Source organism: Poecile atricapillus, chromosome 23, assembly GCF_030490865.1.
Source record: "Poecile atricapillus isolate bPoeAtr1 chromosome 23, bPoeAtr1.hap1, whole genome shotgun sequence".
In the NCBI taxonomy this organism is placed as follows: domain Eukaryota; kingdom Metazoa; phylum Chordata; class Aves; order Passeriformes; family Paridae; genus Poecile; species Poecile atricapillus.
The window spans coordinates 2304589-2327558 of record NC_081271.1 but is presented as its reverse complement, the minus strand read 5'-3'; the positions used below and the strand labels follow the sequence as shown (position 1 = coordinate 2327558).

Genomic DNA, 22970 nt, shown 5'->3' with positions numbered 1-22970 from the left:
AAATTGGAGAGGGACCTGCCGGGGTGTAAAACCCAGCTTGGACAGGGACCTGACAGGCCATAAAACCCAGCCTGGGGAGGGATCTGTCAGGGTACAAACCCAGCTTGGGGAGGGATCTGTCAGGGTACAAACCCAGCTTGGGGAGGGATCTGTCAGGGTACAAACCCAGCCCGGGGAGGGACCTGCAGGGCTATAAAACCCAGCCCCGAGGACACCGAGAGAAGGGGCTGGGACACGCTCACCTGGATGCTCTCCTTGGGATGAAAACACCAAAGGGACGCAGCCTCTGCAGCCTTTCTGCTGCATTTAAGGAGAATTTCTCTTTCCCCTCGGATTTACCTGAGCAGAGGATGTAGAAGGCGAGCAGTGCAGGGAGAAACGGGGATTTGAGGATGTTCAGTGCAGAGGAGAGAGGTATCAAGGGGTGAGCCAGGGGCTCCTGCGCCTCTCTGCTCCACAGGAACATTTTCAGGCCAGGCAGAGGGGGAATTGCAGCTGCCTAACGCAGGGCTGGTGTGACAGGTGATAATAACCAGGCAGGGCAGAGGGGCTGGAGTTCGGGGACACAGGGAAGGGGACAACAGGACATCAGGAGCTCTGTGCTCCCGCAGAGCCTCCCGGAGAGATGGAGCCGGGCTGGGGCTGGAACAGCTCCCACCAGCGCCCACTTGAGCACGGCCAGGGGCTGCTGAGGCTGCCAGGGGACCCCAACCTGACGCTGCTGCACACCCGGGACGAGGAGCTGGCCAAGGCCGAGGTGGGGGTGCTGGGCACCATCCTGGCCGTGGCCACCGTGGGCAACCTGGGCGTGCTGCTGGCCATGTACCGGCTGAGGAGGAAGATGAGCCGCATGCACCTCTTCATCCTGCACCTGGGGCTGAGCGATCTGGGCGTGGCCCTGTTCCAGGTGCTTCCCCAGCTCCTCTGGAAGGTCACCTACCGCTTCCTGGGGCCCGACGCGCTCTGCAGGGCCGTCAAGTACCTGCAGGTGCTCAGCATGTTCGCCTCCACCTACATGCTGATGGTGATGACCCTGGACCGCTACCTGGCCGTGTGCCACCCGCTGCAGTCGCTGCAGCAGCCCAGCCGCCAGGCCTACGCCATGATCGGGGTCACCTGGCTGCTCAGCTGCCTGCTCAGCCTGCCCCAGGTATTCATCTTCTCTCTGCGGGAGGTGCGCCCGGGTTCGGGGGTGTTGGATTGCTGGGCGGATTTCGGGTACCCGTGGGCGGCCCGTGCCTACATCACCTGGACCACGCTGTGCATCTTCGTGCTGCCCGTGGGCGTCCTCAGCGTCTGCTACAGCCTCATCTGCCGCGAGATCTGCAAGAACCTCAAGGGTAAGACCCAGAGCGGAGCCCCAGCCCCGGGGGGAGCCTCGGTGGGCGCCGCTGCTGCCCCCGGAGCCGCGGGGAAGGGCGGGCAGCCGTCGCGGGTGAGCAGCGTGCGCACCATCTCCCGCGCCAAGATCCGCACGGTGAAGATGACCTTCGTCATCGTGGCCGCCTATGTCACCTGCTGGGCGCCCTTCTTCAGCGTGCAGATGTGGTCGGTGTGGGATGAGGATGCTCCTGATGATGGTGAGTGCTGGGGTGCAGAGCCCTGGGGACCCCAGGAGTGAGGTTGGGTTTGTAACGAGGAACAAATTGCCATTTAAATATAAAATAATCATGGGGAAGCTACAGGTTTCCTCCCTGGTAATGCTTAGAAAATACAATTTGCAGAGTCAATTTGTTCCTTTCAGCAGAAAAAAACACTGAGGAGTGATGATTTCTGGCCGTCATCCACAGGGGTGTGCAAAGACATCTTTGCCACGTGTCTTTTCTCTCCTCCGGGAATTTTCAGAGGTTTCAGAAATGGATTTCTGAGTTCATATGCTGAATTTTTTTCCCTGTAAATCTTCAGTAGTTTTCCTAACAGTAGAAGATTGAAAGTCCTCTGGGAGATGCTTTGGGCAGCAAAGAGGCTGAAGGAAAGCCCAGAAGCTGCTGGGTCTCACAGGATGTGCTGCGGCACATTGACACTGCAGAGCCTGAAGGGCAGAACTGCACCAGTGGGAATGAGAGCCAGGAGAGCCCCCAGGTCCTGCCCAGCCCCTGGGGATGTTTCACCTCTCCCTCTTGCCTTGCCAGAGTCCACCAACGTGGCTTTCAGCATCACCATGCTGCTGGCCAGCCTCAGCAGCTGCTGCAACCCCTGGATCTACCTGTTCTTCAGCGGGCACCTCCTGCAGGGCAGCGGGCGCTGCTGGGGCCGGCCCCGGGCCGGGCTGCGCAGACCCAACTCCAGCGGGAGCCTGTGCAGCAGGAAAACCACGATCCTGAGCCACAGCCAGCAGCCCGGGGTGCCACCGCACGGGGACAGCGCCAGGGAGCTGTACCCGCCCTGCCACGAGGCTGTGACGGAGTCGGGCACGCTCTAGGGTGTGACAGCGGCGGGTGTGACACTGCCACGGCCAGGTGTGACACTGCCACGGCCAGCTGTGACACTGGCGGGTGTGACACGGCCAGGTGTGACATTTCTGAGTGTGACACTGGCGGGTGTGACATTGCTGGGTGTGACACTGCTGGATGTGACACTGCCAGGTGTGACACTGCCACGGCGAGGTGTGACACGGCCAGGTGTGACACTGCCAGGTGTGACACTGCCAGGTGTGACACTGCCAGGTGTGACACTGCCATGGCCAGGTGTGACACTGGCGGGTGACATTGCTGGGTGTGACAAGGCCAGGTGTGACACCACCAGGTGTGACACTGCCACGGCCAGGTGTGCCACTGTCGGCTGTGCCACCGGCGGGTGTGACATTGCCAGGTGTGACACTGCCACGGCCAGGTGTGCCACTGTCGGCTGTGCCACCAGCGGGTGTGACACCGGTGGGTGTGACATTGCCAGGTGTGACACCGCCACTGCCAGGTGTGACACTGCCAGGTGTGACATTGCTGAGTGTGCCACTGCCGGGTGTGACATTGCCAGGTGTGACACCGCCACCGCCAGGTGTGACACCACCAGGTTTGACACCGCCAGGTGCGCCACCGTCACTCTGTCGCTGCAGAGCGCGGCTCTCCCCACCTGGTGGCATCGCCTTGTGCAGAAATCGGACTGTTCGGCCCGGGAAAGCATCACCATCCTCCACACCGCGTGTGCTGTGACCTCCGCGGGGTGGACATGGACAGGGCCACTCCGGCCACTGCCTGACCACAGCATCCACCCCACCTCGCGGTCAGGGAAACCTCCGGCTGCATCCCCCGGGAAGAGATCCTGCATCCTCCATCCCCGGGAAGGGATCCTGCATCCTCCATCCCCCGGGAAGGGATCCTGGATCTTCCGGGAAGGGATCCTGAATTCTCCATCCCCCGGGAAGGGATCCTGAATTCTCCATCCCCCGGGAAGGGATCCTGCATCCCCCGGGAAGGGATCCTGCATCCCCCGGGAAGGGATCCTGGATCCTGCATCCCCCGGGAAGGGATCCTGGATCTTCCGGGAAGGGATCCTGAATTCTCCATCCTCCGGGAAGGGATCCTGAATTCTCCATCCCCCGGGAAGGGATCCTGGATCCTCCGGGAAGGGATCCTGCATCCTCCATCCCCCGGGAAGGGATCCTGGATCCTGCATCCCCCGGGAAGGGATCCTGCATCCCCCGGGAAGGGATCCTGCATCCCCCGGGAAGAGGGGATGCTGCACCCGCAAAATCCTCCATGGAGGACTCGAATTTGGTGTTCCCAGCTGCCAGCAAAGCAGCCGGGGCACGGCAGGCGGCAACGCGGCTCCATCTGCTGCAGAGCTCACCGCCTCCTCCTCCTGTCGCATCCCCTGCTGGCCGAGCAGACAGCGGGGACAGAGCTGTCCCTCGCCCCGGGGCACAGAACGGGGCTGCAGAGCTGCTGTGCCCTGGAACTGTCCCTCTGCCACCTCTCCTGGGCCAGGGACAGGGCAGTGGAGTCCCCTGGTGCTGGGCACAGCTGTCCTGCACCGCGCTGTGCCAGCTGGAGCGCCCCAAATGCGGTGACAGCACCCCCGAGGAGCTGCTGGGAGCAGCCCTGGCCCTGCTCCAGCCCAGCTGGGCTCATCCCCACTCCCCCCGGGCCCTCTTTCCATCAGCTTTGCTCCCAGCCCCATCCCGAGTTCAACCCCTGCTGTGTCCCGGGCAGAGCTGCTCTCACCCTGCTGCTGCTTTCGGCTGATTTTGCCGGGATCAGCGGCCCAAAAGCACCCGGGGCTCGGGGAGCAGGGAGCTCGGTTCCCTCTGCAGACCCAGCCTGGCCCCTGCCCTGCTCCCAGGAGCTGCTTTGTGCAGGAATAAATCATGGATGAGGCAGGGAAGAGCCTCCATTAGCTCTGGCAGTCGAGCTCAAAAGCTGCTGAAGGTGATGTCCAGATGTCCCAGCGAAGGTTCCAAATCCCTGCGAACCACGGGCATTATTCCTTCCACTAGCACAGGCTAAAGATGTAAAAATAAGACATTAAGAGTAAAATATTTTGAAATTTTCAATATTTTCACTTTTTAATCGCCAGGCATTTGAATCAGATTTCTCAAAAGCTTCCACTCTCTGTTTTTTGCCTCATCCCCAGTTCTTTATTCACACCTCTCCTGGGTTTTCCAGCGTTATCCAGGAACTGTTGGGGTTTTTGGAACATTTTCCTTCATGTGCCCTTGGAGTTGGGCCAGATCTGCACCACAAGGTCATGCATGAAGCCAGGAGAGCCTGGCTCCCCCTGCCACTGATCGATCCCAAATCAATCATCTCACAACCTTTCATTAAATCACAGCTTTGCTGAGCCCGTTTAAAACGCATTTGGGGCAGCTCCAGCCCTGAGGAAGGGGGGCTGTGCTGGGAGGCAGCGGCTCCATCCCCCTCACAAAGCTCCCACTGGGGCACTATTCCCATTCCCAGGCACTTTGGGAGTTTATTTATTGAAAATTATGAAAAGTGAGGAGCAGGGGGATGGCCCAGGTGGGGAGAGACCGAGCCCAGCACCTGGAGAGGGGAAAAAACATGGAAAACAAAAGGTGGGAGACAGGGAGAGGGAAAATCCAGTGGGAAAACTGTATTTAAAAGGATTTTATGAGGCTGATGGGCAAAACAACATCACTGAGAAGAGCTCCCAGCCAGTTCAGAGGAGATTTTGAGGATCACTGCATCTCCCTCCCTGAACTGCCCATTCTGAGAGGCGAGGGGAGGATTTTCTTTTGTTTTCATGAAAACAGGGGGGGAAAGGCCATGACACAGAAGTGGAGAGCTGATGCCAGGCTGGCTCAGAGGGGCCCTCCCCTGCCCCAGCCCTCAGGAACAGAGCTGCCTTTAAGGAAAACGCCAAAGAAACGGTGCCTGCGGGTCGGGGTGGTACCAGCGGGGCAGCCCGTGCCAGGCGGTGCCCAGGGGAAGGGCACAGAGCTGTGCAGCTGCTGGGGGCTCTGGGCACCTCTGAGCAGCTTCACCCTGGTGTGATGGATTCATCCTGGTGTGATGGATTCACCCTGGTGTGATGGATTCACCCTGGTGTGATGGATTCACCCTGGTGTGATGGATTCATCCTGGTGGGATGGATTCATCCTGGTGGGATGGATTCATCCTGGTGGGATGGATTCACCCTGGTGTCACAGCTTCACCCTGGTGGGATGGATTCACCCTGGTGTGATGGATTCACCCTGGTGTGATGGATTCACCCTGGTGTGATGGATTCATCCTGGTGGGATGCATTCATCCTGGTGGGATGGATTCACCCTGGTGTCACAGCTTCACCCTGGTGGGATGGATTCACCCTGGTGTGATGGATTCATCCTGGTGTGATGGATTCACCCTGCTGGGATGGATTCACCCTGGTGTGATGGATTCACCCTGGTGTGATGGATTCACCCTGGTGTGATGGATTCATCCTGGTGTGATGGATTCATCCTGGTGTCACAGCTTCACCTCAGTGTCACAGCTTCATCCTGGTGTGATGGCTTCACCCTGGTGGGATGGCTTCATCCTGGTGTGATGGATTCATCCTGGTGTGATGGATTCATCCTGGTGGGATGGATTCACCCTGGTGGGATGGATTCACCCTGGTGGGATGGATTCACCTTGGTGTCACAGCTTCACCTCAGTGTCACAGCTTCACCCTGGTGTCACAGATTCATCCTGGTGTGATGGATTCACCCTGGTGGGATGGATTCACCCTGGTGGGATGGATTCACCCTGGTGTGACGGATTCACCCTGGTGGGATGGATTCACCCTGGTGTGATGGATTCACCTTGGTGTCACAGCTTCACCTCAGTGTCACAGCTTCACCCTGGTGTCACAGATTCATCCTGGTGTGATGGATTCATCCTGGTGTCGCAGCTTCACCCTGGTGGGATGGATTCATCCTGGTGTGATGGATTCACCCTGGTGGGATGGATTCATCCTGGTGTCACAGCTTCACCTTGGTGTCACAGCTTCACCCCGGTGTCACAGCTTCACCTCAGTGTCACAGCTTCATCCTGGTGTGATGGATTCACCCTGGTGTCACAGCTTCACCCAGGTGTCACAGCTTCACCCAGGTGTAATGGCTTTATCCTGGTGTCACAGCTTCATCCACGTGTCACAGCTTCACCCTGGTGTCACAGCTTCATCCAGGTGTCACAGCTTCACCTCAGTGTCACAGCTTCATCCAGGTGTCACAGCTTCACCTCAGTGTCACAGCTTCATCCAGGTGTCACAGCTTCACCCCAGTGTCACAGCTTCACCTCAGTGTCACAGCTTCACCCTGGTGTCACAGCTTCACCTCAGTGTCACAGCTTCACCCTGGTGTCACAGCTTCACCCTGGTGTCACAGCTTCACCTCAGTGTCACAGCTTCACCCAGGTGTCACAGCTTCACCCTGGTGTCACAGCTTCACCCTGGTGTCACAGCTTCACCCTGGTGTCACAGCTTCACCCTGGTGTCACAGCTTCACACTGGTGTGATGGCTTCACCTCAGTGTCACAGCTTCACCCTGGTGTGACGGATTCATCCTGGTGTGATGGATTCATCCTGGTGTCACAGCTTCACCTCGGTGTCACAGCTTCACCCTGGTGTCACAGCTTCACCCTGGTGTCACAGCTTCATCCAGGTGTCACAGCTTCATCCAGGTGTCACAGCTTCACCCTGGTGTGATGGATTCATCCTGGTGTGATGGATTCATCCTGGTGTGATGGATTCACCCTGGTGTCACAGCTTCACCCCAGTGTCACAGCTTCACCTCAGTGTCACAGCTTCACCTCAGTGTCACAGCTTCATCCAGGTGTGATGGCTTCACCCTGGTGTCACAGCTTCAGCTCAGTGTCACAGCTTCACCCTGGTGTCACAGATTCATCCAGGTGTGATGGCTTCACCCTGGTGTCACAGCTTCACCCTGGTGTCACAGCTTCACCTCGGTGTACTCCACACCCTTGGATCCCTCGGGGCTGGAGAATGGACAGAAATGTATTTTCCTCTCCTTTGGGTCCACGTTGACATAATCCATCGCAGACTTCACGTTCTTGTAGTCCTGGGCAGAGCCTGGCTGGTGGCCTTTCCCTGGGAACACCAGGGATGTGTAATGGATGTTTTCCTCTGAGCCAGGGCCCTGCAGGAGTAAAATGAACCCCAGGTCAGGCACCAGCAGCCACCAGGAGCCTTGGCCCTTGAAGCCATGCAGAAATTCAGGGAATCATGGAATGGGTTGGCTTGGACAGGACTTTAAACCCATCCCATTCCCCCTGCCATGGGCAGGGACACCTCCCACTGTCCCAGGGTGCCCCAAGCCCCGTCCAGCCTGGCCTTGGGCACTCCAGGGATCCAGGGACAGCCTCAGCTTCTCTGGGCACCTGTGCCAGGGCCTGCCCACCCTCAGAGAGAAGATTTTGTTTCCTCATTTTCCTAAAGTGCTCAGGGATGCTTCCCTCTGAATGGGGGACACTGGAACGCTGCGTGTGACAGAGGACAGCAACCACCCCAGCCCTTATTTCTGGAATTTCAGTGTGGTTTGATGGATTTTCCCCTCCTGATGCTGCTCTGGAGGTCTCGAGCTGGACACAGCTCCAGGTGGGCTGAGGATATTTTTTCCCGTGGTACCTGAGGGCAGGAAGGGTTGTCCGAGTCCTCCGAGGTGTCTGAAGATGTGTCACTGCTCCCTTCAAAACAGGAAACATTTACCACCCCAGCACTTCCCAGGGGGTTAAAGGGAAAAAAAGGATCAAGGGAGGAAAAGCAAAGGTGCTCAGGAGTGAAAATTCCAATGCACAAAGCATCAGTTGGATCCCTCCCAGCCTCAGCTCCCTGGGAGAAACGGGGCAAGGAGAGCCCAGCTGGGCGTGATGGGAAGAGGAGGCAGCTCCTGCTTGGCCCTTCACCCACCCCTTGTTCCACCCCCAAAGAGCCATCACACAAATTCCCAAAATTCCTGTGCCAGGACAGCTCCCCATGGCTGCAGCAGCCCCTTACCTGCATAGGCTGGTGATGGTTTTTGTGCTCTGGGATTTTGTGTCCTGTCCCCTGCTGGTGATGAAGCTGAGGCTGGGCTGGGCTGAGCCCTGGGATGATCCCCAGGGTTGCTGCTCGTCTCCATCCCATGGGAATGTTGGGCTGTGACCAAGAGGAGAGTGAGCCCTGGTTCCTGCTGTGCCCAGCCCACACCTGCTCCAGCAGCCCCTGTGCAAACCAGCACACCCCAAAATAAATATTGCTGTGCACTGGAGCAGCTCAAACCCATAAATTCAATTACTGAGATGAGCCAGGGCCCTGCTCTCCCACCAGGAGAGGCTCCAGTGACAAATCACAGTGTCAGAGCCTCTTCTTGCAAGTTTGGAATGATTTTGACCCAAAGCAGAGCTGGGCTTTGTGCAAGTGTCAGCAGCAGTTGGTGTGAAAGAACTCCCTGCTAGAAATTGCAGCTTCATCTGAATTAATACTCTGGGAGCTGATTCTTGGTATTTTTCCCAGCACTTTACTAAAAGAGCAATAGAAGAAAATGCTTTTGAAGCAACACAAGGTTGTCCAACCATCACTGATGTGTACAACCACAGCACCCACCTCTCACAGCCAGCCCTGAGCAGCTCAGCCCTGCCCCTTTCCCATCCCACACCCAACCCCAAGCCAGGAAATCACCAGGGAAAGCCATTCTTTAATTACCAATTTTCCTGCTGAGCATGATGTAAAGGAGCAGCAAGAGCAGAGCGTGGAGCACCAAGGTGCCAAGTGAGGTGACAGCAGGAATCCAGCTGAAGGAGAGAAAAACATTCATCCTCACGGAAATCACCAAATTCTTTGCATCTTCTTTGCAAATTCTTCTCCCCATGGCTTCAAGGCATGTTTGAGACTCAGGTTTGCTGGCAACTTTTGGTTTTGGCTTTTGTTTTTGGGGTGATGTGCCCCAAAGTGCGGGGCTTGGCTTTCAAGCTCGATTTGAGTTCCTTGCCCCTTTTTTTTGGGGGTTTTCAAAAGCCTCAGGGCCAGGGGGGGAATGTGGTGTTGGAGGGGAGAGAGACATGACAGGCGTGATGGAATTAGAGAATGCTGGAATTATGGAATGGGTTGGATGGGAAGGGACATCTGAAGGTCACCCCCTGCCATGAGCAGGGACATTTTCAGCCAGATGGAGTAGGGAAAAAAACATGGAAAACAAAAGGTGGGAGAGAGGGAGAGGGAAAATCCAGTGGGAAAACTGTATTTAAAAGGATTGATGAGGCTGATGAGCAAAACATCATCACTGAGAAGAGCTGCCAGCCAGTTCAGAGGAGATTTTGAGAATCACTGTGGCTCAGAGCCCCGTCCAGCCAGGCCTGGGATGGTCCCAGGGGTGCTGTGAAGGGCTCTGTGCCCCGGGGTGCTGCACTCACCATGCACAAGAGCTCATCCTCCTGCTGAGGTGTCTCCAGGGGGGACACAGAGAGGCAGCAAGACCTGCTGGAACCAAAAAAAAATGGTCCCACTGAGCCTCACGCTGCTCCACACGAGCTGGAGGTCAGGCTCAGCACCTGGAAGCAGCGGTTGGATGTTGCAGATGTGAAATAAAGGTTATTTATTTTATCCCAGCCTTCCCACTGTGAGAATTCCTCTGGTTCAGAGCCGCAGAGCTCTCCCTTATCACTGAATTAATGGTTTTATACATGGTCATATCTAAGACTTGTCTGGACTTTCTGGGCTCCACCACAACAGAATTGAAATTTATTCTTCTTGCTTTAATCCTCTCTCACGGTTCAGTTTTTTTTCCTTTTCTCTTTTTAATCCACAAAAACCAAACCAACAAACAAACAACCCAGAAAACTACAAGATGAAATAAAAATAAACCACCCAGGGTAGAATTAACCAAAGGAAGGTCATGGGTTGGTGTGAGACTCTTGGATCAGCCAAAGTCCAGACTGAAATATCAGAGGGCCTCCAACACCTCAGTGTCTGAAACACCTCAGATTTAATACTGGGAGAGCTTCAATCCCGCTGAATTTAAGAGGGTTTAAGGCAGAAAACCCAGCCCCAATGCCTGGAATGAGCCCCTTGGCTTGGGACTTCGGGCTGTAACACTCAAAAAGTTTATAACAACAAAAAAGAGCTGCTCATTGTGTAAAAATAGCAATGGGGTGAACTTTCACTGCAAAAAAAAGCACTTTAAATCTTCCCTCAGTGTTATACACTCACTATTTATAAATGGCTGATAGGGAGAGAGCTTCAGCTGAGGCTTTGATACAGTGATTAAAGCAGCCATGATAATTTGATTGATAGGTTGATGGATAAATTGATGGAGCAAAGGCATTATCCATCCTGTGGAGCAGATTCTATCATTTCCTCTATGACACATTTCTGAGCCTAATTCATCAAAAGCTTTCCTGATAACCACCAATCTCCTGTGAAATTCCACTCATGCAAACAGTTTGATGACTGCCAAGCTGAAAGTTCATTTTTTTTTTGCAGGAATTTTCCCCCTCCTTTACTGAAAATATCTGTCCTCAAGTATCCTCCTCAAAGGGCTGCCACTCTTAAAAGGCTCATTTCCTACCGTGGGGCAGGAGATGCTGCTGCAGCAGCAGATAAGGATCTGAAAAATGAGCTGCTCAAAAGGAAATTGCAAAATAAGCCCCAAATATCAGCAGCTTCTGCGCTGAGATGGGTACGGTGAGATGGAGGCGCTGATACAGGGTGGGTATCGAAAAATCAGACTTGAGACAGCAGCCAGTGAGAGCCTGGCACCAAATGGGATTTTTTGGGTGTCTCAGGGAAATTCTGTGAGCCTGAAACCCCCAGGATTTCTCAAGAAAATGCTGAAATCAAGGTTTGCAAGGAGCTGCTCCTTGGCTGGGCAGCCAGGGAGGCACCTGAGTTCTCCCAAAAATGAGTGAAAGCTCCAGAACGCCCCAAATTCTTTAAATTTAATTCTTTAAACTTTAAATTCTCTCACTTGAGCCAGGCCCAGCTGGCCACTGTGTAGGAGTTTAGAAATGCAGGGACGTTTCTCTATCTCTTCAATTCTTTAAAAAAATACATCAATCATATATAATATTGACAGAAAGGCTTCCAAATATCCCTGAGCAAGCCAAAGTTTGGAAGAAATTAAATAGAAAGTAGAGAAATGTTTCTTTGATCACTGAGAAATACAGATTTTAAGTGGGTTTCACACATAAAGATGGAGGAAAAAAGGTGTAGTTTTTAATCCTTCTTCTTCCTTTTTCTCCATGCTTCTGCAGTTTTTAGAAGCAGAAAGAATGATTGGTTTAGAATGTCACACTTTTAATTACGTGAGTAGATATAGAAAACTTATTTGTTGAGATATAATAACAATACAAGTGTCTGTAGTTAATGGGGTAAAAATTGGTATAAAGGTGAAAAGACAGCGTGGTTTGGGGTGGTTTTGTATCATCAGAAGGAAATGAGCCAGGCTGTGGTGATTTAGGCTTGTGCCAAGTTTTTGTAAGGATCCTTCAATAAACACCAGAAACCAGAATCTAATGAGCCCAGGAGTTTTCTTTGAATAATAAAGACTGAGATAAGTGAGACTCCCCATGAGAGAGGATCCCAGGGGAATTCAGCCCAAAAGAGGCTGAGAGAAAAGTAATATCCACAGAGAATTCAGCCCAAAGGAGGCAGAGAGAGAGAGAAAAGTTATATCCACAGGGAATTCAGCCCAAAGGAGGCTGAGAGAGAAAAGTTATATCCACTGAGAATTCAGCCCTAAGGAGGCTGAGAGAGAGAGAAAAGTTATATCCACTGAGAATTCAGCCCAAAGGAGGCTGAGAGAAAAGTTATATCCACTGAGAATTCAGCCCAAAGGAGGCAAAGAGATAAAAGTTCCACACTGGAGCTCAGGGTGGCACCAAGATGTGCCCAGGGGGATTCTCAGCCCAGTTCTCCTCCCGCTGTTCCCCCTCTGCCGCGACAGCACGGCGCCCAACGTGGATTTACCTGGGGGTCAGAGCTCTCCACACCGTCCCTTCCCCACGGCTCTGGGGCAGCTGGGGCCCTGCAGGCAGCAGGATTTGGGATTTGGGGTTGTGCAGGCAGCAGGATTTGGGATTTGGGGTTGTGCAGGCAGTAGGATTTGGGATTGTGCAGGCAGCAGGATTTGGGATTGTGCAGGAAGCAGGATTTGGGATTTGGGATTGTGCAGGCAGCAGGATTTGGGATTTGGGGCCCTGCAGGCAGCAGGATTTGGGATTTGGGGTTGTGCAGGCAGCAGGATTTGGGATTTGGGGTTGTGCAGGCAGCAGGATTTGGGATTTGGGATTGTGCAGGCAGAAGGATTTAGGGTTGTGCAGGCAGCAGGATTTGGGGTTGTGCAGGCAGCAGGATTTGGGATTTGGGGTTGTGCAGGCAGCAGGATTTGGGATTTGGGATTGTGCAGGCAGCAGGATTTGGGGTTGTGCAGGCAGCAGGATTTGGGATTTGGGGTTGTGCAGGCAGCAGGATTTGGGGTTGTGCAGGCAGCAGGATTTGGGATTGTGCAGGCAGCAGGATTTGGGATTTGGGGTTGTGCAGGCAGCAGGATTTGGGATTTGGGGTTGTGCAGGCAGCAGGATTTGGGGTTGTGCAGGCAGCAGGATTTGGGATTTGGGGTTGTGCAGGCAGCAGGATTTGGGATTTGGGGTTGTGCAGGCAGCAGGATTTGGGATTTGGGATTTGGGGTTGTGCAGGCAGAAGGATTTGGGATTTGGGGTTGTGCAGGCAGCAGGATTTGGGGTTGTGCAGGCAGAAGGATTTGGGATTTGGGGTTGTGCAGGCAGAAGGATTTAGGGCTGTTTCAGCAGCATTTTGGGCGCAGAGCGGGGTCCGGCGGTGCCGGATGCGGTCACGCTCTACGCCCAGGTCAGAGGCACCAAGGAGCGCACATGAGGTTCCATGACGCCTCCTCTTTGTCAGTGGGCTCATTTAAATATTTTGGGGTGTTTCTCTGCTGTTTTGCAGCTGTTTTGCTCCTGAACCCCTCCATCAATTCTTCCTCTTCCAGCGGCTTTGTCCCAAAACTCAGCTGAGCTTCCTTGGAGCCAAGCGGTGCCGAGGGAGCTGTGCCCAGCTCAACTCAGCTGCCACCCAAAACGAGCTCAGGGTGATTCCAAACAAACATTTTCCATGAGGATGAAGGATTTACAGCACCTGGCTCCGTGTCTGCTGGGGGAGGATGGGCCTCCACCTGCCCACACTCAGGACAACGTTCTGCAGCCTTTGGGGTGCGAGCAGCAGCCTGGCAAATCCCATCCTGAGAGTTGCCAGGAGGTTTGGGGAATCCTGGGCTGCTGGTTCATAAGAACTGTGGGGTTTGTAGCTCTGGAGGTGCCCTGCAGCGGCCCAGCCTCTTCCCTGGCAGAAAGAAACAAGAAATTGCCTTTTTTTCAAGGTCCCTGACTCTTGGTGACGGTGCCTGTTACGCCTTTAAACATCTCCACCAGCCCAAAGAATCCCTCTGGATTATTTAAAACAAAGATCTCAAAAATCATCACCTACCCCAGGAGCTGCACCACACATGGGGGTGACTTCCCAAATTCCTCTTCCTCCCTGGAACTGCTCCCAAAATCCACCAGCTCCATCAGCAGATGTTGGTCCTGCTCTCCTCACAGCTGCTGAGCCCCAGGTAAATATTTTGGGGTTTATTTAACCGAAACTCGCTTGTTTGTTGGGTTTTTTTTCAGGTGAGAGTTTGCTGCTGCAGCGCTTTCAAGTGCTGGGTGGTGGATAAACAGATTAACAGGTGGGAGAAGTGTTTGATAAAGGGACTAAAAAAGGGTTTTGTAGAAAACCCAGCTGGGGCACGATGGGGCAGGCAGTGGCTCCCCTAAAGGAAATGTGTGAAAGGAAATACAGATAACACATTTTTAGCCTGAGAACAGGTTTTTTAAAGGAGGAAAGTGCTTCACACAGAGCTGGTAAAAGATATATTTTTCACCCAAGGGGAAAAACTGATTTCTGATGCACCTAAGGGCAGGTGTGTGGCCCTTCAGGGGTGGGACACAGCTGGGGACAGCCCCTGCCTGGCAGAGGTCATTTCTTTCTTACCTGGAATATTCCAGGAGCTGGGGTCACCTTTCCTCAGTTTCCCCAGAGCAGCACAGGCTGGCCCTGCCAAGCTGAGGGACACTGAGGCTTGGAAATTGGGCATTTCTTACCTCTGCCTTCCACACATTGAGGTACAGCTGAAATATGTACAAAACAAAGCCTTTTTGACCCAATTTTCTGTGCAAATCCAGCCCAGTTGCTCCCAAAACATAGGGGAAAAAAACCCCACGTTGTTCTACTTGAAATAAAAATTTTGAAGTACCCCTAAGAGTTGAGCATTTAAAATTGCTTCTAAAATAACTCAAAAGTTGAAATAGATTTGCTTAGCTGCAAAAATTTCTAAATGAAAGGTCTGGCCTCGTTATGACTTTCATCTTCCTATTTTAATGCTGAATCCGCTGCCAGGAGTTTGCAGATTATGATGATCCAATTGGGGAATCTTTTCCACAAAATAAAGTATTTCACTTAAAGTGTTGGGCATGTCTGTGCTGCTGCTCACCCTCACATTTATCTCCAAAGCCCAGTGACCCTTCAGGCTGGGTTTTCTGATAGGATTTTTGAGTTATAAACCATGTCTGGAACAATCCACTTGCTGTTTTTGGCTGATCTGGCACTTGCTGCAGCTGCTTTTGTTTTAGGAAGTTTCTTTCTAATCCATGAATATGTGATTAGGACAAGGAGGGAGGATGGTACATTAAACTGCATCTCAAAAGGGGAAATAGAGAATAAATTTGAATAAAAGTCACTGGGTTAAAAAAGAAAATTGCAGCATGGGGGAATGCAGGGAATTTTCATTTGTTTAGGAAAAACAGCTTCATTTGCCATCGGCATCAACTGTGCTGTGCCCAACGTTTTCCTGTTCACATTGAGAAATATTTGATGGATTTTTTAAAGCTTAATCTGCCCACAAAGCTGGGAGTGGAGGGGCTTGGCAGCATCTCCAGGGATGGGGACACAAGATCCCGGTGACAGCAGGACGTGACTCAGCTGTCCCCAGCCACCCTTGCTACCTGTGTCTCATGGATTTAATTTCCTGGGCGAGGGCTTTAATTAGATAAAATTTAATTAGATAAAACAGGCTTGCTGGGACAAATAAAATATCGATTAGCACAGTGCTAAACCCCGTTAATCACAAGAATGGGGCTCACTGAGCAAAACACCCCCTTCAGCACCCGCCATTGGTTGTTTTAGTGCCAAAACCATGGAAAATAAGGAAAACTCAGCATCATCCCAGGCCTGGGAGATGCTGGCAGCAGGAAAAACCTCGCCTGCCCCCCACTCACTCCCCCTGTATCTGAAGGCTTTGTTTGTTCATCAGCATTTTCTATTTGCACTCACAGAGGCTTTAATGAGCCACCCGGCCTGGCTTAAACAAAACTCACAGGGGATGAGTCCATTAGAGCCTGCAGAGCACCAGGGAGATGTCTCCCATGGAAAGCTGCTCATTCCCAGCCTTGGGAAGGGAAAGCTGAGGATTCCCGAGCCGTTCATCAGCGCTAATTAGTCTTTGTCTTTTAAAATGAGGTCAATGGCTGATGGTACAAACACATCCCTGCAGCTGCTGGGGTTTGGGGCACCCCATGGCCATGGGGCTGTGGGGCCAAGGAGAAAGGAAATGTTCCCCTAAAGCATTTTGGGGGGTTTCCACTGCTGGATAAGGGGCTGGTGCTGGGATGGGGACCTCATCCTCCTCCCTCTGCGGGACCTCCACTGCCCCAAAATCAGCCCAAGCCGGTCCTGCTCAACTCCCACGGCTCCCCCAGCGCCGTCCTCACCCAGAAAAGCAAACGTGACCCCGGGGTGCCCGCTCAGCCTCGCCTGGGCCGTGGCCAGTGATTCATCGTGGCTGCCCGAGCCCGCTGTTGACTCTGGCAGGGCCGATATGGAGGTTGGCACCGCGGGTATAAGAGCGGCACCGCGGCGCTGCCGGCACGGGCACAGCCACCGAACCACGCCATGAGGCACCTGCTGCTGCTCGCCGCGCTCTGCCTCGGCCTCGCCGGAGCCCTGAGCAGGTAAAGGGGATCCAGGGTGCAGCCCGGGGTCTTGGGGTCTTGGGGATTCCTTTCCAGGGAATGGCAGAGCTCAGCCTGGGCACCCCGGGAGAGGTGGCACCGTGCTGGGATTTCTGGGGTCTCCATCCCTTTGGGCAGAGCCTGGCAGCAGCAGGAGGGGTCTGCAAAGGGGTCTGTGCAAGCAGGGAGGGCAGGAAAAACCAGCCTGGCCCTGCTCACCCTGCCCAGCATGAAGGGCCTTTCCCTCAGTGACAGAGCTGCCTGTCCTGTCTCTGCCAGGGCCTGGATGCCCTCCTGCCAGCTCTGCCCTTGATTTCCTGTCCCCTAAAACACGTCTAGTGCCCCTCTTCTGCTGTGCCTTGGCTGGAAATTGTTGCAGTGGGGGGATGTGGGCTCTGAACCTTCATTCTGGCTGTGCTGGGACCCTCAGGGTGGGCACAGAGACTGAAGGACAAGGGCAGCACCCACAGGAGTGACCAGAGCCCTCAGGGTGGGCACAGGACAAGGGCAGCACCCATGGGAGTGACCAGGACCTTCAGGGTGGGCACAAGGGCAGCACCCACAGCAGTGACCAGGGCCCTGAGGGTGGGCACAAGATGAGGGCAGCACCCACAGCAGTGACCAGGGCCCTCACAGAAGGCACAAGATGAGGGCAGCACCCACAGGAGTGATCAGGGCCCTGAGGGTGGGCACAAGATGAGGGCAGCACCCACAGGAGTGACCAGGGCCCTCACAGAAGGCACAAGATGAGGGCAGCACCCACAGCAGTGACCAGGGCCCTCACAGTGTCCACAAGGGCAGCACCCACAGGAGTGACCAGGGCCCTCACAGTGGGCACAAGATGAGGGCAGCACCCACAGCAGTGACCAGGGCCCTCACAGTGTCCACAAGGGCAGCACCCACAGGAGTGATCAGGGCCCTCACAGAGGGCACAAGATGAGGGCAGCACCCACAGGAGTGATCAGGGCCCTCACAGTGGGCACAAGGGCAGCACCCACAGCAGTGACCAGGGCCCTCACAGTGGGCACAAGGGCAGCACCCACAGCAGTGACCAGGGCCCTGAGGGTGGGCACAAGATGAGGGCAGCACCCACAGCAGTGACCAGGGCCCTCACAGAGGGCACAAGATGAGGGCAGCACCCACAGGAGTGATCAGGGCTCTGAGGGTGGGCACAGGACATGAACAGCACCCACAGCAGTGACCAGGGCTCTGAGGGTGGGCACAAGGGCAGCACCCACAGCAGTGACCAGGACCCTCAGAGTGTCCACAAGGGCAGCACCCACAGCAGTGACCAGAGACCTCACAGTGGGCACAAGGGCAGCACCCACAGCAGTGACCAGGGCCCTGAGGGTGGGCACAAGATGAGGGCAGCACCCACAGCAGTGACCAGGGCCCTCACAGAGGGCACAAGATGAGGGCAGCACCCACAGGAGTGATCAGGGCTCTGAGGGTGGGCACAGGACATGAACAGCACCCACAGCAGTGACCAGGGCCCTGGAGGTGTCCACAAGGGCAGCACCCACAGCAGTGACCAGGGCTCTGAGGGTGGGCACAAGGGCAGCACCCACAGCAGTGACCAGGACCCTCAGAGTGTCCACAAGGGCAGCACCCACAGCAGTGACCAGAGACCTCACAGTGTCCACAAGGGCAGCACCCACAGCAGTGACCAGGCCTGTTCTCGGCAGGGTGGCCCTGATCCGGCGCCGCTCCCTGCGGAAGGTGCTGCGGGAGCGGGGGCAGCTCTCGCACCTCTGGAGAGCCCAGGGAGAGCTGGACACGAGCAGCGAGGCCTGCGCCGCCTTCTTGGAGACCAACGAGCCCCTCATCAACTACCTGGATGTGAGCAGGGGGCACAGAGGGGTGGGAGCACCCTCGGTTTGTCCCAGCAGTGCCCAAACGCTTCCCACACATCCCACGGCTCCAGGCCATGCCAGGGCTCGTCGCCTGCCCGGCCCTTTGTCCCCGGGAATGGAGGATGAGGACAAGGGAGGGCATTCATGACAGGCACTGCCTGCCCCCTCCCTCCCTCCCTCCCTGCTGCGCTCTGCCCACCCCCCAGAGAGAGATTTACTCCAAAATTCAAGTTACACTGAACTTTTCCCCCTGCTTTTCAGGGCAGAGCCCACCACAGAGCAGAGGTGGAGGGATTTCCCCAGGAGAATCCCATTCCCCAATTCCCCTGTCCCTCAAAGCTCCTGCCTGGTGATGAGGGTCCCCTTGCCTTGCCAGGAAAAGGCAGGGACCTGTACCTGCCGTGCTGCCTTTTGTCCTCAGTTCCCATTGCTGTTCCTTAAATATTTGTCTCCTTTATTCCACCTGGCACGGCACAGACCAAACACTGAGCCCCATCTGTGCCCTGCAGACACCCCAGGCTCCGTTTTGCTGGCATTTCTGCCTGTGCTGGTGGCTCATGGTGCTCTGTTTGGCAGATGGAGTATTTTGGACAGATCTCCATCGGGACACCCCCCCAGAATTTCACCGTGGTGTTCGACACGGGCTCCTCCAACCTCTGGGTGCCCTCTGTCTACTGTGTCAGCAAAGCCTGTGGTGAGTGGGGACCCCCTGACCCCAGAAAGGCCACAGGCCACCAGCCCCAAGGCCTTGGGGACCCTCCTAACAGAGGTGACAGAAATGCAGGGGTGAAAGCAGGGGGTGACAGCCCAGCAGGGGACAAAGGTGGCTTTTTGGAGCTGTCAGTGATCAGCCAGCCCCAGAGAGCCCAGGCTGCTGCTGTGGGACCAGAGCAGCCCCAGAGCTGCCCCAGAGGCCAGCAGGAATTGGGACTGGATCCTGCAGGAATTGGGGAATGGGGCTGGATCCCACAGTGCCTGTGGGGCTGCTGCTGGCTGTACCCAGGAACAGCAGTGCTCATCTCGGGACTCATTAAATGCTGCTGATCCTGCTCCCCCTAACAGCCCTTGCACCCTTAATCAGATTAAAAAATGGGAGAGGTTTTCTCTCCCTCACAGCTCCAGCACGTCCCTCAGCAGAGCCCCCATAACCAGGAGTTTTGGTGACACCACGTTGCACCATATTTTTGCCTCACCGGGGGCTCCTGGCAGCTGTGGCCATGCAAAAAAACGACATTTCTGGTGACAGATCCCATCTCCTTCCCCAGCTGAGCACAACAGGTTCCAGCCAACCCAGTCCAGCACCTACCAGGTGATAGGGACCCCCTTCTCCATCCAGTACGGCACCGGGAGCCTGACTGGGATCATCGGATCCGACCAAGTATCCGTGAGTGACCTTTGGGTTCCCCTGCTCTGGGCAAAGAGCCTGGGACTTTCCCATGGGCTCAGCACCCCCATGGAACCCCCTCCTCCCTGCAGGTCGAGGGTCTGACCGTGAGCAACCAGCAGTTTGCAGAGAGCACCAGTGAGCCAGGAAAAGCCTTCCTGAATGCTGAGTTCGATGGGATCCTGGGGCTGGCTTATCCCTCCCTGGCCGTGGATGGGGTCACCCCTTTCTTCGACAACTTGATGGCCCAAAATCTGGTGGAGCTGCCCCTTTTCTCTGTCTACATGAGCTCGTACGGACATGGCTTTGCTCTGGGATGGTGCTCGGAGGCTGGAATTGCTTTAGGGAGCAGGAGGAGCTGCGAAAATACAGATATTGTACTGAGATAATGAAGGGGGTTTGGTACCAGATTGAGCATTGCAGACCTCTGGCCTCAGATCATTTGTGGGGAGAAAGGTGGGGTAAATCCATGCTAAATGGATAAAAACCCCTCATGTGTCCTCCTCCTCCTCCTCCCTGCAGGAACCCCGAGTCCCCCCAGGGAGGAGAGCTGCTTTTTGGGGGCTTTGACACCTCCCGCTTCACAGGGACCCTGAACTGGGTGCCGGTCACCCAGCAGGGGTACTGGCAGATCCAGCTGGACAAGTGAGTGGGGCTGGGCAGGCAGGGAGGGCAGGGCAGGGCTGGCAGAGCAGGATAAATCCCTCCTGCTCCTTCTCCCCTCTTCCAGCATCCAGCTGGGTGGGACGGTGACTTTCTGTGCCAACGGCTGCCAGGCCATCGTGGACACCGGGACGTCGCTCATCACAGGCCCCACCAAGGAGATCAAAGAACTGCAAAACCTAATTGGGGCTGTGTCTGTGGATGGAGAGGTGAGAGCCAGGGTGGGGACAGGAGGGGACAAAGCCCTGGGGACCCTTCTCTGCTGGAAGGGACCCCCTGGGCAGCCCTTGAGCCCCTGGCTGTGTTCCAGTACGCCGTGGAGTGCAGCAACCTCAACGAGATGCCTGACCTGACCTTCACCATCAACGGGCTGCCCTACACGCTCAGTGCCCAGGCTTACACCCTCATGGTATGGCTGTGGTTCTCTCAACCCCAAATCCCAGCTGCTCCAGTGGCAAAGGTGGCCCAGCCCCACGCCAGGAGCAGGCAGTGTGTCCCCAAGGGTGACAAACCCTGCTGGTTTCTGCTTCACCACCGTTCCTGGGTGTTCCCATGTGCACAAAGCTCACGGCTTCATCTCCAGCTTTCCTCTTCTCCTCCCCCAGGAGTACAGCGATGGCATGGCCTTCTGCACCAGCGGCTTCCAGGGGACAGATATCCCCCCTCCCACAGGACCCCTCTGGATTTTGGGTGATGTTTTCATCCGTCAGTTCTACGCTGTCTTTGACCGTGGGAATAACAGGGTGGGGTTGGCCCCTGCCGTCCCTTAGGGCTGTGACATCCGTGGGGCAGGAGAGGAACGGACCTTGGCAGGGCAGTGGATGTCACCACGTCCTCCTCGGTGTCCCCAGGGGGATGAAGACACCCAGGGGTGCAGCTGAAGAGCCCAGCAGAAGTTCAGTCCACACCAGGACACTGTGATATAGAAATGTCTCGAGCAGCTCTGTGATCTGCTCTGCACATTTTCTGTTTTTAAATCCTGAGCCAATAAAAAATTTAATAAACCCAAACTTCTCATGCTTCTGTGGGCAGCAGAAATCCTGCACATCTCAAAGGGCTGCGCTGGGGGTTAAATCCTCCTTGCCCATGTCCTGCCCTCCTCCCTGGGTGATCCATGGCACTGCCAGGGCTGCACTCCCAGCGTGGCCGGAGCTTCCCTGGGATTCCCACAGGGGCAGAAAGAAGAGGATGCTTTACCCAGGTAGAGCAGAAATCCCTGGAGGTGGCTGTGGCTATCCCTGAGCATCCCAGGGGCCTGTGGGCAGGGCAGGGGCCGAGGGAGCACTGGGAATGCACCTTTCCTCAGCTGGTGCTGGTAAACAAGAAGGTAACGGGGACTGGAAAGCCCCCGGGGCTCTTTCTGTGCCACAAAACTCCTGGAGCAACCGGTGATTTCCAATGAATTTCGCTTTGATTCCCCTGGGGAGTTTACCACGACAACAACGTGCTTGGTGGGTCCTGGAAGGGCAAAGCAGCCACTGAGCCCTGAGCTCAAAGCCTGGGGGGCTGCAGAGGGGCTCCTGGCCATGGGGGTCCCCGGGGTGTCACTGTGATACCCGTGCCTTGCTGACGGGAGTGTGACACTGCACGAGCAGCTGTGGCTCACGAGGGATGCACCCCAAGGCAGCCAGAAAGGGAAGCACAGAAAAAGGTTATTTTTATCCCAGCTTTTGCTCTGTTTTCCCCACTGACCCTGAAGCGAGGCCAGCAGTGCCAAGGCCGGGGTGCTGGAGTGTCCATGTCCCAGCCCAGGCTTGGTGGCTGCTCCATCCTTCCCAGAGCAGAGCAGCCTCCAGGGCTGGGTCTGGGAGCTCTGGAATATTCAGATCTGGTTGTAAACTTTGCAGTTGAGCCTTGTGGTTTGCAATAAAAGGAGATATCTGCCTTACCCAGAGGCACTGATTGTGCTGCTGACCAGTGTGGGCTCTGTGACGTTTCCTGTGTTGACTTCACCCCTGCTGCAGTCCCAGATAAGGTGCTGGGGCAGCTGGACAAAGGTCTCCTGTCCCTCTTCCACCTTAACCCTTAGCACACCAAGGTGCTGCTGAGCACGAGCCCGGGGGCTGGAGGGAGCATCCAGCTCCCCCAGCGTGACAGGGGCCACTCAAGTGTCCCCAGATGGCGGCTGGCAGTGAGAGCTGGAGTTGCCCAGGACTGCTCTGGTGTTGTATTTTTGGGATCTCAGAGCGTTCTTGACAGTTTTGGGGGGGAAGTTGCTCAAATAAATGTGAGCACCCCAATAAAGAGCGACCCTGCTGTCCCCCAAGGAGGCTGAATGGTGCAGGGAACACTTGGATGCTCTTTGCTTCCTTCCCTTTCCCTCATTCCCCCAGCCCTGCAGGGCACAGCCCATCCTCTCCTTGTCCCCCTCAGCCTTTCCCTGGCTGTGTCAGCGCCAGCCTGGGTTTCATCACCTTCCTCACAGTCACAGGCCACAAAACCCACGCCTTTTCCTCGGAAATGCTGACGTGGGGGAGCTGCCAGGACGGGGCTGAAGCTGTGGGGGCTGGAGCTGCTGAGAGACACCTTGGCCATCACCTCCTCCCCACCACTGCTCCCACTGCCTTCACCCAGGCAGAATCTCAGCCCAGAGGG

General features: G+C 55.4%; 3 protein-coding genes across 3 annotated transcripts; 2 read left to right on the top strand and 1 right to left on the bottom strand.

Moving 5' to 3' along the window:
* The first annotated feature begins 625 nt into the window (after window positions 1-625).
* AVPR1B (arginine vasopressin receptor 1B) lies at window positions 626-2422 on the top strand. The gene is made up of 2 exons (XM_058855691.1): window positions 626-1580; window positions 2133-2422. Exons 1-2 carry the CDS (start codon window positions 626-628, stop codon window positions 2420-2422), a joined length of 1245 nt encoding a protein of 414 aa, XP_058711674.1.
* Window positions 2423-7363: 4941 nt separating this feature from the next.
* Window positions 7364-12425, bottom strand: RHEX (regulator of hemoglobinization and erythroid cell expansion). Its single transcript, XM_058855572.1, has 6 exons — window positions 12376-12425; window positions 9822-9885; window positions 9115-9203; window positions 8428-8568; window positions 8035-8117; window positions 7364-7555 (listed from the first exon to the last, which is right to left on the bottom strand). Exons 2-6 carry the CDS (start codon window positions 9836-9838, stop codon window positions 7364-7366), a joined length of 522 nt encoding a protein of 173 aa, XP_058711555.1. The 5' UTR covers window positions 9839-9885; window positions 12376-12425.
* A 3979-nt stretch (window positions 12426-16404) lies between these two features.
* Window positions 16405-21351, top strand: CTSE (cathepsin E). Its single transcript, XM_058855696.1, has 9 exons — window positions 16405-16475; window positions 18161-18314; window positions 18905-19022; window positions 19594-19712; window positions 19805-20004; window positions 20235-20357; window positions 20443-20584; window positions 20686-20784; window positions 20981-21351. Exons 1-9 carry the CDS (start codon window positions 16417-16419, stop codon window positions 21143-21145), a joined length of 1179 nt encoding a protein of 392 aa, XP_058711679.1. The 5' UTR covers window positions 16405-16416; the 3' UTR covers window positions 21146-21351.
* Window positions 21352-22970: the final 1619 nt, after the last annotated feature.